The sequence below is a fragment of the Cucurbita pepo genome, chromosome 13 (genome assembly GCF_057944985.1).
Source record: "Cucurbita pepo subsp. pepo isolate OVF chromosome 13, ASM5794498v1, whole genome shotgun sequence".
NCBI classification, from domain to species: domain Eukaryota; kingdom Viridiplantae; phylum Streptophyta; class Magnoliopsida; order Cucurbitales; family Cucurbitaceae; genus Cucurbita; species Cucurbita pepo.
In genome coordinates, this window is record NC_141810.1 from 12748047 (window position 1) to 12761883 (window position 13837).

A 13837-nucleotide genomic window follows, 5' to 3' on the forward strand; every position below is an offset into this window, starting at 1 on the left:
TTCAACATATCATTTGACTTACAAACCGAGAGATAGTTTGACAATATAAGCCATCGTCATCTTCAACTGTGATTTTGTATCCAAGTGTCATCTGCATAGTTTGATGAAGGATGTAAAAGGGTGGTTTTCGTTTCAACCGTTGCTTGAGAAGAGTATTTCAGATCAACTAACAGGCACAACCCTTCAAAGATTCAACACCATTGAAGAGTATCCTCAACTCAAAATCACAAGGCCGTAGCTCTCTGAAAAGGTGCAACACCATTGAAGGGTGTAGGGTTGTGTTTAAGCTGCTCCTCTCTTAGCTGTTGCCCTTGAAACGCAGTTTGTTCTCATGAGATTACACATGTTTGGAACGTTTTGAGGCTTAACTTTTCAGTTGCCTCGGATGGTCACTACAGGTAAAAGGATATGCTAGATTCTTTGTAAAGCTCAATAAGGAATAATAAATATTTTAGGTGCTGGCCGGTTCTTTCCCCACTCCTTAACAGATGCTGCAAAAGCCATAAAAATATAGGTATATAGGACACCCTGCAGACCATTGGACGGCAATGGTTATTTAAGTAGAATCATTTTGATGCTTGAGATTACATAACTCTGATGGATAACCACAGTTTAAAATCATATCCTCCTGACAACCTCTAAAGGGGTTAAACTTGGTATAGAACCAATGTGTTTCAACATCAGAAGAAAGGTTACAAAAGAAGAAATGGAGGAAGAGAAGAAAAAGAGAGCAAAGGAAAAGGAAAAACAGAGGAAGGAAGAAGCGAGAAGAGCAAAGGAAAAGGAAGAACAGAGGAAGGAAGAAGAGAGGAAAGCCAAGGAGAAGAAGGAACGTGAAAAACAAAGGAAGAAAGAAGAGAGGAAAGCTGAGGAGACGAGGGAAAAGGAAGAAAATCTGAGAAACAAAAGGAAACAGCAGAAAGCATTGAAGATAGAGAAACAGAAAAACAAGAGAAAGAGGAAATAAGAACATGAATATCATTTAGTTCTGAATGGTATATTATTGTACTAAACAAGAACATGAAATAGCCGTTCTTGATGGCCAAAATGGTTCAATTAAGCCCCATAATATCCTCTTATTTCCATAAAGTTTGATTGATACATTAAGGCTAAGGCAGATGAGACACTACCAATACCATTTTTTCTTAGTGTACATACATAATTTATTTCCTACAAGCCAGAGGCATAATCAAAATCTTATTCTCTCAAAGTAATGAAATGCTTCCTAGGACTAATCACTGGCAAATAAAGAGAAAAACTTCATTTGTCCAACAAAATAATTGGTAACCTTGCATATGCAGCCAAGTAATTGTTGGATTCAAGAATGCCTCAGATATAAGAAATTATCAAGTCTATCACATTGCAGATCTGAGGCCACAATCAATAACTAACCTATAAACTTATTCGAGCACCTTACGAAGCTCATCGATCAATTGTACTCGGCTGGATTGATCCACCTGCATAGTTTATACACAATCAGTTCCCTGTATTAAGTTACATGATAAAGTACGAAAACTTGTCTTTAACTGGTTGTATTTACCTTGCTTAGAAGAGCAGCAAGACCTTGAGGTAAAGCTTGTAGATCCGCATGTGAGCTACCGAAATCGGTTAACTGAAGGAATACCTTCTGAATTCGCAATTCATTGAGTTTGTCCTCATAATTCCTGGGATCATCTTTCCAACTAAAGAAACTGGCATCATCCATCCATGCATCTTCTCCATCTTTTCCAATGCCAGAATTTGAAAACCAGTTCTTAATCAAGTCCAGTGCAGCTTCATGTGAAAGGTGCTCTCCAGCAGCTCCTCTTACTGTCTTGATCAACGATCCTTCTGAAATCCTACGTCGCAGTCTCTTGTAGAAGAACGATCTGGAATCACTCCAGTTGATAACTTTTTTGATGACTCCTTTTGCAGCCATTCGCAAGGAGGAGTCGTGTAGCTCTGCGAATCGGGTGGCTATCTGAACATAAACAGGCAAAAGCTCCTTTTCACGAGCTTTGATCTGCTGCTGTAGAGATTCGGTGAGATTATGGATACCGTTTCCTTTTGCTTCTTGAAGTTTTGCCTTTAGGCTGATCAGCTGTTGATCAAGTCTACCCATGCATTCAAGCAACTCCCTTGTCCTAAATTTAATCTCAATCATTCCTTCAGGCTCAAGCACATTACCTCTAGCTGTTGTTTCTGCATACATTTCAATATGTTGTGAATTGATCCTACTATCCACAACAACCCATGCCCCGCCTCGGAGTTCACCCATCATTGGAATGTATACAAAAACAGGTTGCTTATATGTTCGCAGATTCTCTACAATAGTTGAGCCCGCCTGCAGAATTCCCTCGAAAAGGTCTCTTTGGCCCCCAGAAAAGCCTCTCCAATTGGCAAGAATGAAAAGTGGCAGCTCTTCTCTATTGAAATCCAACAATGCCTGGGCTGTTTTCGAGGCAGAATCAGGAAACCATACTTGACCAGCCTGAGGAACAACCCTTTCATGGGAATCCAGCTGACCAGGATCAGCAGGGATGACTTGCATCACTGTCTGCGTTTCTACAGCAATAATTCCAACGGGAATTCCTCCAAGTTTAGCTCTTCCAGTAACAACCGTCCTCGCCCAGCCCTCCAGTGTTTCGATGAAGCTATCCTTGTCAAAAATTCCTCCCATCCACTTTCCACTACCATCCAAAGCACCACAAATTGCTGCACGAGGATCACACGTGTTTTCAGGGGCGTACTCAACATTCCTCTCTGGTGGATCCAAAGGTTTTGAAATTGGAAGTTCACCACCGATGTGAGATGGTAGGTAACTAAGCCACTTCAGAATAGCAGATATCCCTTCGAGGTCATCTGAAACTGTTAGATGAACAACACCATTGGTTGCCATGATTTTGGGTCCACCGAGTTGCATGTGAGAACTATAAACTTCACGACCAAGAAGTTTGTTTAGTGTAGAGAAACCAGTAAGAATTATAGGCTGATCAAGCCTTTGTATGCATCGCATTCCAAGGCGAGCGAGATAAGCACCAATCCCAACAGTCCTTCCAGTGACATATGTTAAGGTAAAAGTTTCATTATACGCCCTAGAATATGCACCAGCAATAGCTCCACTACCAGTTAGGTTCTCTACACCCAAGCCATCCTCCTTTCCAACAATGGTATCAATAACCCATCTTGATTCTCCATTAGCCATCTGTACTTCATGTGCAATGACAGAGGATTTAATACGAGCATAATCTTCAGGGGTCAAGTATACGTACTGGAAACCACGCTCGGGGCTAGATTCATCAGACCAACCTACTCTAAAGCAGGATTTGACTTCATCAGCAACCCCAATTCGGGCACCAGAGTTTGCTGCCAAGTAAATTAAAGGCAGTTTCCTTGCACAAGCCAAATCAGTGACAGCAAGAAAGAAAGCGTCCTCTTGAGGGCCAAAAGACCCAGCCCTGAAGGTTACATCATTTGATACAACCAATATACTTCTTCCAGAGGGAAACTCTGGCGTTGACATCTCCATTAACCAGGCTATCATACCAATATCATTAAGCCCAGGTTGTCGCTGCACAGGGACAAGGGGAGTGCCCCAGGAACCTTTCTGGTCAGAAAATGTGAGTTCAGTAACTTTGAGAAGAACTTTTCCCTCGGGTTTACCAATATTGGTGAACTGAGATTCCCATGACTTTTCCAAGGCCGTCTCAAATGCCTGCAAAAACATTTGTGTTTTAGTTTTTCAGTATCTGGTCCGTGTGCACTCACGGGGCACACACATAATTGGAAGACAAAACAATCGAACTATCAGTTTGTAGTATAGCAAGACATGTTGCTCACCAATGGAAAATCATAGCAGTAAGTGGTGTTACTTCTTCTGGCAGAAAGACGCTTCAAATCAAGAACTCCGAGCGGCTGGTGTTGTGCACTCACAGGCACGCCGTGAAGAGGAGCATCTTTTGTGACTGAATTGTAGAGTACTCTGTGTTGATTTGTATCCTCGATTTCACGATATATCTGGATATGAAAATATTTTTCTGATCATCATTTCCGCAATTAATTTCAGCTATATAGTCTCACTTACTAACTGTATTCTACTTGAACGGTATTCAAATAACATCTATACGAATAAACTTTAAAAAGTAATCTTCAGTATAAAAGATAAACTCGACAAACAAATGGAACTCCAGCTAACGCTAGATATTAGTATCAAATGGAGTCGAATAATTACCCGATGTGCCCAAAATTTAGTGGATATTGATATATCCTCTTATCGAGAAATGAACCCGTGATTTATATCAATTTAAGTCCTACTTACTAGTTTACTGTTGCATGCAAACATATTTATCTATTGTTTGGAGAAAAAAAAAAGTGGTAACTTGAACCCTTACATGTACAGTGCAGGTATGACCCGTCACATTCGTTACGACTACCCTCCAAGCACCATTTGCCTGTCCAGAAGAATCAAGCCACATTTTTGCTTCCCATTCACAAACACCTAATTTGTGCATTCTTACACCAACAAATGACTGGATTTCACGAGCAAGTTCAGCCAATATGGTCTCCACTGCAGCCTCGTCTTCTCCATTATCGAAGTTATCTCTCCTGGAAATTAATCCAAGCACAAACTCCTTTAAGAATGCTATCGTCTATAAAGAAAAAGACTAATCAGAAAATGATAACACTTACTTGTGATAGGGTACAAGATCGCCTATATGTTGTTCTCTTAAGATGTAAAGATACATATGAGCATGGTCAGGTCTGATAGCACTATTGTGCGAATTGAGTTCCAGCTCCTCCATTGCAGTCATCAAGGACCTCAAGATGCTCCTTGAAGTAAAAGAAAGAGGCTTGCGGACTTCTACATCTAAACCAGGATATGCAACTAAGCCTTCACTAGAGACTGGCTGCCTAACAAGTGTTCTCAGAAACATCCTCTGAATCACTCCTGGCTTGTCTTGAACAGTGTAAAGGTGCCATTGACGATCCCGAGAAGGGGTATACCGGATATTTCCATACCCTTTGAGTTTATCCTGGAAGAGGAGATAATATGCAGGTGGGTGAGAATGAGATCACAAAATTACATCAATGCCCGGTGCAAACAATCGTGGCATTGAATGGTAAATGATAAGGGTGCTTTCATGACTGACCAATTCAAGGTAAATGGACAATGGAGGTTCCAGATGACGCAATAAAGGCTCTTCTTCGTAATGCAGCTTTTCCGCTGACCAGTGGAATGAGTGCCTCATAGGGGCCCGTCCTTCATCTCTCTGTATAATGCAGCTAATTACCGCTACACCTGCAGAGCGGAGACTGGATCCAATTCCTTGCTCTTTGAGTATTTTAGCCAATTTGTTTATTCTCTCTTGAGCTTGATCTTCGTCACCACTGTTTATCATCAAGACAAGTCGATAAAAGGAAGATCAATAAATAAATCCTAAGATAAGTTTATAATCTAGTTAAGCTATCTGGCACATGATTTACTGGGAAATATAGGACCATGAAGACCGACACATTTCCATATTACCGACCATGAAGACCGTTACCTATCCTGAAGCAAGCTCATCTGGTTGTTGATGCCCACTAATGCAATGTGTATCATATTACCAAAGTTGGCTGGTTCAAGAGAGTTGCCTCTGGTTGCCTCGTTAACACTATGAGTTGTTTCCTTTAGTGCAGCACTAAGAGTTGTAGGCAATAACTGTAGCGACTTTATAATGATCATGGCTCCCCATTTCCTCTCACTGTGTTTCTCAACTGACTGGCAAGACTCCTGATCTTCAATACCATTTTTCCTCTCAATATGCTCTTCTAGAAACTCCCATGACCCTATAAGACCAAATCTATGCCACTGCATTCGCACACTCCCCTTAACAAGGTAGGGCTGTATAGGGAACACATTGACATGTTAGACATGCAAGAATCGATTCCATTTGAGAGGGGGGTGATTACAAAGGTTTTAGTAAGTACCTGGTATAGCCTGCGAACGTAAGTCTCCACCACTCGCCTTTGAAGGGTATGATCACTATGATCAAAGAGACCTACAAGAGCATCCTCAACAGCCAAAGGAACACTTACAAGAGCTTCCATTCGCTCATCAATGGCACTTTTCCTCTTTGGGGTGTCCATATTTTCTCCATCCTCGGTAAACATCTCTAATTCAGAAAGGCTTCTAGCAATATTGGAACGGAGTTCACTCAACTTAGTTTGTTCCAAGAGCTGACTTGCCTTCAGGGCCAGCTGTAATTAAGCATTTGAACATGTGCTTAGAAACATATTAAGAGAGGGGATAAAAATGTAATCAAGCTGTATGCTGGCAGCAAGTTTTTTGCGGTCTGAAGTGTGAATACCCCCTATATCAGACAGATCAAAACCCCACCCTATGGTAGAAAGATGGTTTTGACGATAAATAACTGATTAACTCAGAATGAAAACCGTTTCTTACACGGAGTAGCCTACCTCAGAATAATTTGTATGGTTAAGTGCAGAGAACCGTATTAGTTTATCTCGGTAAGCTGCAGGGTTAGGATAGACGAGTTGTTCCATGAGTTGCAATATAAGCTTATTTTTGCTCCTGATGCCCTGTAAGCCAAAAGACGAGCATGAAACTCGATATTCAAATGCAAAAAATCAACATCAAATAGGCAGGAAAAGGCAAGATAGGAATTAGTACCTGATGAGAAAGGACAATGTCAACGACCTTCAGCAGATCTTTCTTATATTGAAGTCGAAGTCTCTCAATCACATCGGCCTGCAAGGAAAAGATAAAACTTTACGTCAAGAAATAATAATTTCACGTCGATAAGTGTAAAACCACACCACCAAACGCACAAAAGGGTGTATTTTTCTTTGTATAAGAAACAAGTCTTCATTAAAAGAAAGGCATATACAATGGCCAACGTGGAAGGACAACCACCACCAGGATGCACCAAGGGAATTACGACATCTAGCTCCATGGAGCACATGATTATTTTCTACTATTGAATCATTTATCAAAATGGGAAAACAAGTCACCTGAATGTTGTCGCTGAACATTTCTTCAACTGACAAATACTCTTCAAAAAGGGACTGAACAATCACACGAGCATGACTCTCTCTTCCACCATCATAAGACTTCACAAGACTCACCAACGGTTCAAGAAGCCTTTCTTGAGCTCCCTTCTCTTTCTCTGGACAGGAGGTTAAATGAGCCTGCCAGAAGATGTGTTTACCTTTTGTGAAAGCCAAATTCAACGAGAACTTGAAAGGATTTTGGTGGAGGAACTTACTTCAAGAATAGAACGTAACAATTTAGCTGGGAAATCGATATTCTGCGAACTTGAAATCCCCTCAAACTCCCTGTACTTTGACTCCAGCTAATAAGAAAAATGAACGAAAATTCAGATTGTTGTAAAATCGGTAGTTGAGGATAAAACTGGAAGTAGGATTCAGAAGCCGAGCACCGCACCTCAAATTTGAGTTCTTTGGGAAGACGTGTTGCAAGAACTGACATGCATTCTTGCCATTGTAGGAATGGTAATTCAGGACTATCGAGGCAATTGAGTAAGTTTTGCACCACCTGAGAGAGAAGAAAGACTTTTCACTAGTTTTTCATTACTATGAGAAGGACTTGAAATGTGTACTCATATAAATGGATATGTTTGTGTATGCAGATAAATGGATATATAAGTATGGCATGTGTATAAAAGATCTAATGATAGCAGAAATGGAGAGATCATTCACCTCCTCAATGTTATGCTCATATCCTGCCAAAATCATCCGAGATGCATTCAAGTTTGCAGCACACCTCTGATGAACTTTACCAGAAATTGCAGTTGGGGGGCCCAAGATGGGGAAACGCCCATGGAACGGCTCTGCTTTCCGTACAGCTGATGGATCATCTAGATCTAGCTTTGCTATGAGTTCGCCGGCCTAAAACGACAGAGGTTCAATAAATTCACCAGAACTAGAGTACCCATATTTCATCATTGAATTCTGCCACAAACCTGCATTGCTTGACCTTCGGACATTTCAAAATGGATAACTCCAGAAGCAGGTGAAAGAAGTGGCATACACATCTTCATGACCTCAACTTCAGCATATGGTGCATCAGCATCAATATGACTGTCATCTGAAACCAGATACCTCAACAGTTTGCATGGCGTCTCTGCAACTAATTTTGATGGATCGTGGTCATTCTGATTAAGAACATAGAGCACAAAATGTCAAGAGCCTGTACTGGAGAGTGTTCAGGAATGGGAAGGGGTCTTATTAGCGTCAGTTGAACGCACCTGAAGCAAGCATGTTCTCCCATCAATAAGAAGGCGAGTTCCAGCCGCTTCTTCTTCAGCATATATTACATGACTATTTCCATCCAACTGTTCAAAATTGAAGCTACACATTCAAATTGCTTGACCATACAAAATCAACAGATCTGCTCAATCTTGAGAGTAATTTCTCATTATGAGGGCTTCAGTAATGCCTAATATTAGCAAACATAACTTTCAAGACAGGTACTTGCCTGCATCAATAAGCCTCCATCACGTAAGGTATGAATCTCCGCTTCAATCTCTGATCCATTCATTCTCAGCCGATAACTCCCAGGTCCTCCCCTAACCATGTCAATCTACCATGAATACCAGACAATTGTAGTGATGTGTCAATAAGCTATATAAATTCGCAAACTTGCCAAGCACTGGTATCAAGTGACAGAAGCATTACCGTGTATTTGCTTCCTTCAATATTTAGTGATACTTGAGAGTGAACAAGAGATATGTGCTGCCATTAAATTTGTTAGAACATAGTGTATGAAGGATAATGCATCGAGGCAACAAAAACCAGGTACCTAAATATAATCTCACGCTACAATACCTTGGGAGGGATTTGCCCTTTCTCGAGATAGCCAATATAGTCGGAAACCATGGCTGCACTGCTGGTGGATGCTTTCTACGTTGAACAAAACAAAATCATTACTAATATATTTAACTAGACAGACATTTAGAAAATTGAAATCACTATCAAATGCGAGTCCTTACGAATAGAGCCCCTCCAACAACAGAAATGTACCATGGAGGCCTCTCTGCTCTAACTCGCATAGCAATTCTACTGTCCAACCAGCCTGTATGAATTTTGTTTTCTCTGTAATCTAGAGCCTGTAGAATATCATTCTTAAGTCGCATTTCCACCAAAATTGAATGAAGAAGATAATATGCTTTACACTTGCAGAAAAGAAACGGAATTAAATATTATATCATTTTAGCATTACGTTTAGAAGATCGACTGTGTAATCAACATTCGTTCGAATTTCTCCTCGAATTTGTATTTCCTTCAGCCCAAGAACCATATTCGCAATTGCTAAAACTCGGGATTCTCCAAATGCAAAAACATGACCTGGAGGAAATCAAGATATTAGCAACACATGCAAATAACCAAATAAAAATAATTCTCTTAGGTGTTATGATTAAAATATCATCCATATTCCAAACTTTTTAATAAGAAACTGAAATTGAAGTAGTTAAAATATATTTGTGTCTAAAAGTGTTTCTCAAAACTCAAACTGAAGGACTGAGTACTGAAAGTACCCATCAACTAATGCTTACCAAACTGAGAATCTGAAAATTCATGAATCCCTCCTCCAGACTGCAAAGCATACCAGCAAATGTAATTCAGCATAGATGTTAGAGTAAAATCATAGGAAGAGAATACATATATGAGAGAAAGGCGTACCTTGACGGAGAAGTACGCCCACACATTTGGCTTACTTTTGAAATTCAACTCCTACATAGTGTTGGAAACATTTTAATGTCTTTCATCTTGCAAAATAAAATTAAAAAAACATCATATGTCAAAAATCATAATCAACGCGACCAACCTGTACTTTTCCACTTGTAGGTTTAAAACCATCATCAGGGTCCTCGCTTGTAACTCGCACAGCTACACAATGGCCTTTTGGTCTGATGGATTCAGCCTTGTCAAAATCAAATGAAGTTGCAGCAACAGAAGTTTTCCGCCAAGCATCATATCCTCCACCATGCTCTACCCCATAAAACCGTCTGATTTCTGATTTTAAAAATTGTATATGAATTTTTTCATGATATATATAAAAACCCATGGGACAAATATGAAAACAAATGAGTTCCATAAACTTAAGACATCGTACCAGGAATTTGCCACAGAGGAATTCCCATCCCCACAGAAACTTGGGCTGCTGGAAGGTTTATTTCAGCTATCCACTCAGTCACTGGATGCTCGACCTATTTAAAAATCAATATTTACACGAAACCGTCACCCCTCGTGAATGTTTTGTGGATGCACTCAACAGAGGACAGCTACTCATGAAAACATGAAGTTTTTGATGAATTAAGTGATAACTAACATGGGTATGTCAAGTTATAGATTGAAGGTCATCAATACCTGTAACCGAGGGTTGAGCTCTAAGAAATAGTACTCTCCAGTTTCCATACTGTATAGATACTCAACAGTTGCTGCTCCAACATAGTTCACACATTTAGCCAGCCTTCTAGCTGCCTGTTCTAGCTTTTTTACTGTCTCCAGTGGCGCAACCGTTATCGGACCCTCCTCAATAATCTAGTCAGAAGAGGCAGGAAGTTAAATGATAGGCTCCTAGTATGAACAATTTAGAAAAATATTGGTTCCCAAGAAAAGTAGACTGAACAATAACCATATGAATTAACCTTTTGGTGCCGTCTCTGAACACTGCAATCACGACTGTGCAAAGCAGCAACGTTTCCGTATTGATCACATAATAACTGTACTTCTAGGTGCCGGCTCTAATCACACAAAAGTCAATAAAAAGTCGGAATAAAACATGTCCTACAGCAACCATGACGATTTAGCAGTAGATATCTGACCTGTGATGCAACCTTCATTATAAATATGGGTGATCCTGGAACCTCTCCTTGCACTTGTTTGAACAATGCTCTCACCTCATCATCATTATGAACCTGAAGGTTGAGATTAAAATAATGTTTTTTTCTCTCAAATTCATCAATGGAAGTTCAGCTCTCAAGTGTATTTTCATTGTTCCTAAGCTACCAATTTAGTATGTATCCATGACACTGTTATTCTAACCTTTCTTATGCCTTTACCGCCTCCACCCCATGAAGCCTTAATCATGGCAGGGTAACCTACAACTTGACAACTTGCAATAGCCTCTTCTGTTGTGTAAACACAAGCTTCCCTGTACACATCATCTGGGATGGAAACTAAGCAGCTATCAGGTGGAATTTTCACCTAAACACAAAATAAATAAATATATTGAATGTGGATCCTTGAGTGGATGATATGATCAAACAGAAAATAATATGAACTTACGTGAGAACCACTCCAAGGAAGAGTGGGTACTTCTGCTGCCTGTGCAATTAATGATGAACCAATTTTATCGCCCAGTGCTGCCATAGATATCGATGGAGGCCCAAGAAATATGATTCCTTTTGCATTCAATGCATCTGGTAGCTCTGGATTCTCAGATGCATGGCCCCATCCAGGCCAAACTGCATCAACATGAGTTATCTCTGCCATCTAAATTGTGAATCAATTTAATATGATAATCAGTTTTATAGCAATACAAACATCTTATGAGCAAGAAGGTACTAAGGTCATAACCTTCTATCGTGATTTGCACGTTCGACTTACTTAAATGATCAAAAGACAGTTCATCTTCATTTTTTCTTTCTTTGATTCTTTTCCATTAGAAACAAATCCCATTTATGAAATGTGGAGATAATAATGCAAATTTGATTGGAAAGAACATGTACCTCAACAATAAGCTGCACGTTAGCATAGTTATTGTTGTTGGTTCCACCAGGAACCTCCACAAACTGATCAGCAATTCTGATATGCTCTGCATTGATCCGCATATCCTCTGGGGTAGCCATAGCCACCAGCAAGATCGCCTTTTCAGTGCCAAATGTTTCATAAGCCCATGTTCTAATACTACGCATAAATTTAACCGCAGCCATTCCATTGTTTGCAATTAAAATACTATGGATTGGCTTCTTTCCACCAAGAGATTGGCAGAACTCATCAACTTCAGGAACCGCAGTTGCATTTCTGATGGGTGTTACCCCATTCAAGTATCCATTCCCACGCCCAAAATTGATCACATTCGATTTCCTCTGGGCTTCTGACATGCTGCAACGATGCAAAATAGACAGTCACCTGAAATGCTGCCTTAATAACCATAACAGAGAAAAGTTTCAAGTAAAACTATCAAATTCTTTATCATGCAGCTTTTAGAGAAAGCATTCTTAAATGGGTTTTCCTGTGCAAAGTGCAGCATATAGTATATTTTAACATCTGCGGACCTGGCGAACGAATCTAACCACATCAAGATTGCGTATGATTTTAGGACTTAGACAAGACATGAATTTTACAGGTGCATGCCATCTAAAACTTGTCCTCTACCATCAGCTTTGCTAGAGGATTCCCTCTCCTAATGAAGTCCAAAACAAGCCATAAATCTCCAGTTAAGTAAATCATTGATGGAAATTTACGCTCTAAGCCTAAACTAAACGAAGCAGATAACAGCAAATAGATTCCATTATCCAAATTAACAATCACCCACTTGGAAAAAGTAAGCAAGCGTCAGGCTGATCCGACACAAACCGAATCCAAAAATGTCTTGCACCAAAATTAAGCATAGAATAACACAAACGAAACGACCCATTAAGTAAAACTAAAAAAAGAAGGCAAACAAAAGGAAGTCACAATCACAAACCTTGGGGAGTAGAGAGAGAGATAAACCAAATATTGGAGAAGAGTAGATCAAAACACTTCAGTTCGCGGAATGATTGCCACAAACCATTAGTTCATCAAGAATCAGAGACTGCAGAAATTCAAAAGAAAATTTGAAAAACAACAAATGGGTATTGGTGATCGGTGTGAATCATGCACAATCTTGGTATCAAGAACTTGAAGCTTAAAATAAATGGCAGAGGAGGTAGGTAGGAGTTTGGACTTAGTGGGGTCACTCACTCTTAAAGCTCCTTTAATGAAACCTGCACGTGGTATGCCTTCATCCCAAGTTCCAACCCATCTCCTCTCTTTCTTTCTCTATTGTACCGCTAGTTCGCACAGTTTACAGATACTCACATTAAACAACGACTTCTAGGATCTCCCACAAATCTCATCGCATTCCAAGAATCCTTCACCGAGAACTGAAACCCAAATCGTTAAAAAAGGTGAAAGATCCATGGCCACATGAAACATCGACAGCTTGAGGCTCGCATCACTGTCAGACGAGGTGGCGCATTGACTATGGGGAAGGTGGTGTTGGCGACCAAACTTTGGCTGTTTGAATGATTTCAGCGAAATTGAACCCGTCACCGATCTTCAAGCTTTAATTCATTCACATTTCTCCCACATTTTGACCAAATTGATGCGTACAGAGTATGTGTGTGTCTGTTTGTGGTTGGATCCATTAATTTCATTTATGGAGAGATGTTCATGTTTAGGTGATGGGTTGGCCAAAGAGGGAAAAAAGAAATAAATTCTTAGGGATTGAGTTGGTTAATAGTTGAGGGTTAGGTTCATCCACGCCTCCCTCGCCGCACTTTTCCACATCTGCGCCTTCCATTTGCCCTAAACTTCACTTGGAAAACAAGAAAAAACAAAAATTCCCCTTTGAAGATCGGACGAACAACCGCTGTTGTGTTGGCTTTGCTTATGAATCAATTGCCGGTCGCCGCTCCAATAATTTCGGACTTTTTCTTCATGTTTGTAACACATTCTTGAAAACCCTTTTTGAAAAATTCAGACACTGTGTTTATGCTAAGATTTCTTTAATATTTATGGAGTTATGGAATGTTAATTTGATTATGTGTTTGTAGAATTGTTTTAACTATATTATATTCAACAT

The 13837-nt window shown here is 40.0% G+C and overlaps 1 protein-coding gene across 1 annotated transcript; it reads right to left on the reverse strand.

The window, feature by feature from the left end:
* Positions 1 to 1051: 1051 nt before the first annotated feature.
* LOC111808256 (acetyl-CoA carboxylase 1) lies at positions 1052 to 13095 on the reverse strand. Its single transcript, XM_023694127.2, has 33 exons — positions 12955 to 13095; positions 12698 to 12805; positions 11736 to 12111; positions 11293 to 11499; positions 11050 to 11211; positions 10830 to 10922; positions 10653 to 10748; positions 10372 to 10545; positions 10118 to 10211; positions 9830 to 10017; positions 9685 to 9735; positions 9558 to 9597; positions 9224 to 9348; positions 8994 to 9110; positions 8830 to 8904; positions 8680 to 8736; positions 8480 to 8584; positions 8250 to 8336; positions 7965 to 8156; positions 7702 to 7890; positions 7427 to 7537; positions 7248 to 7334; positions 6994 to 7170; positions 6653 to 6730; positions 6439 to 6561; positions 5950 to 6219; positions 5526 to 5863; positions 5130 to 5367; positions 4669 to 5012; positions 4371 to 4584; positions 3820 to 3996; positions 1541 to 3694; positions 1052 to 1457 (listed from the first exon to the last, which is right to left on the reverse strand). Exons 3-33 carry the CDS (start codon positions 12108 to 12110, stop codon positions 1401 to 1403), a joined length of 6795 nt encoding a protein of 2264 aa, XP_023549895.2. The 5' UTR covers position 12111; positions 12698 to 12805; positions 12955 to 13095; the 3' UTR covers positions 1052 to 1400.
* Between the last annotated feature and the right edge of the window lie 742 nt (positions 13096 to 13837).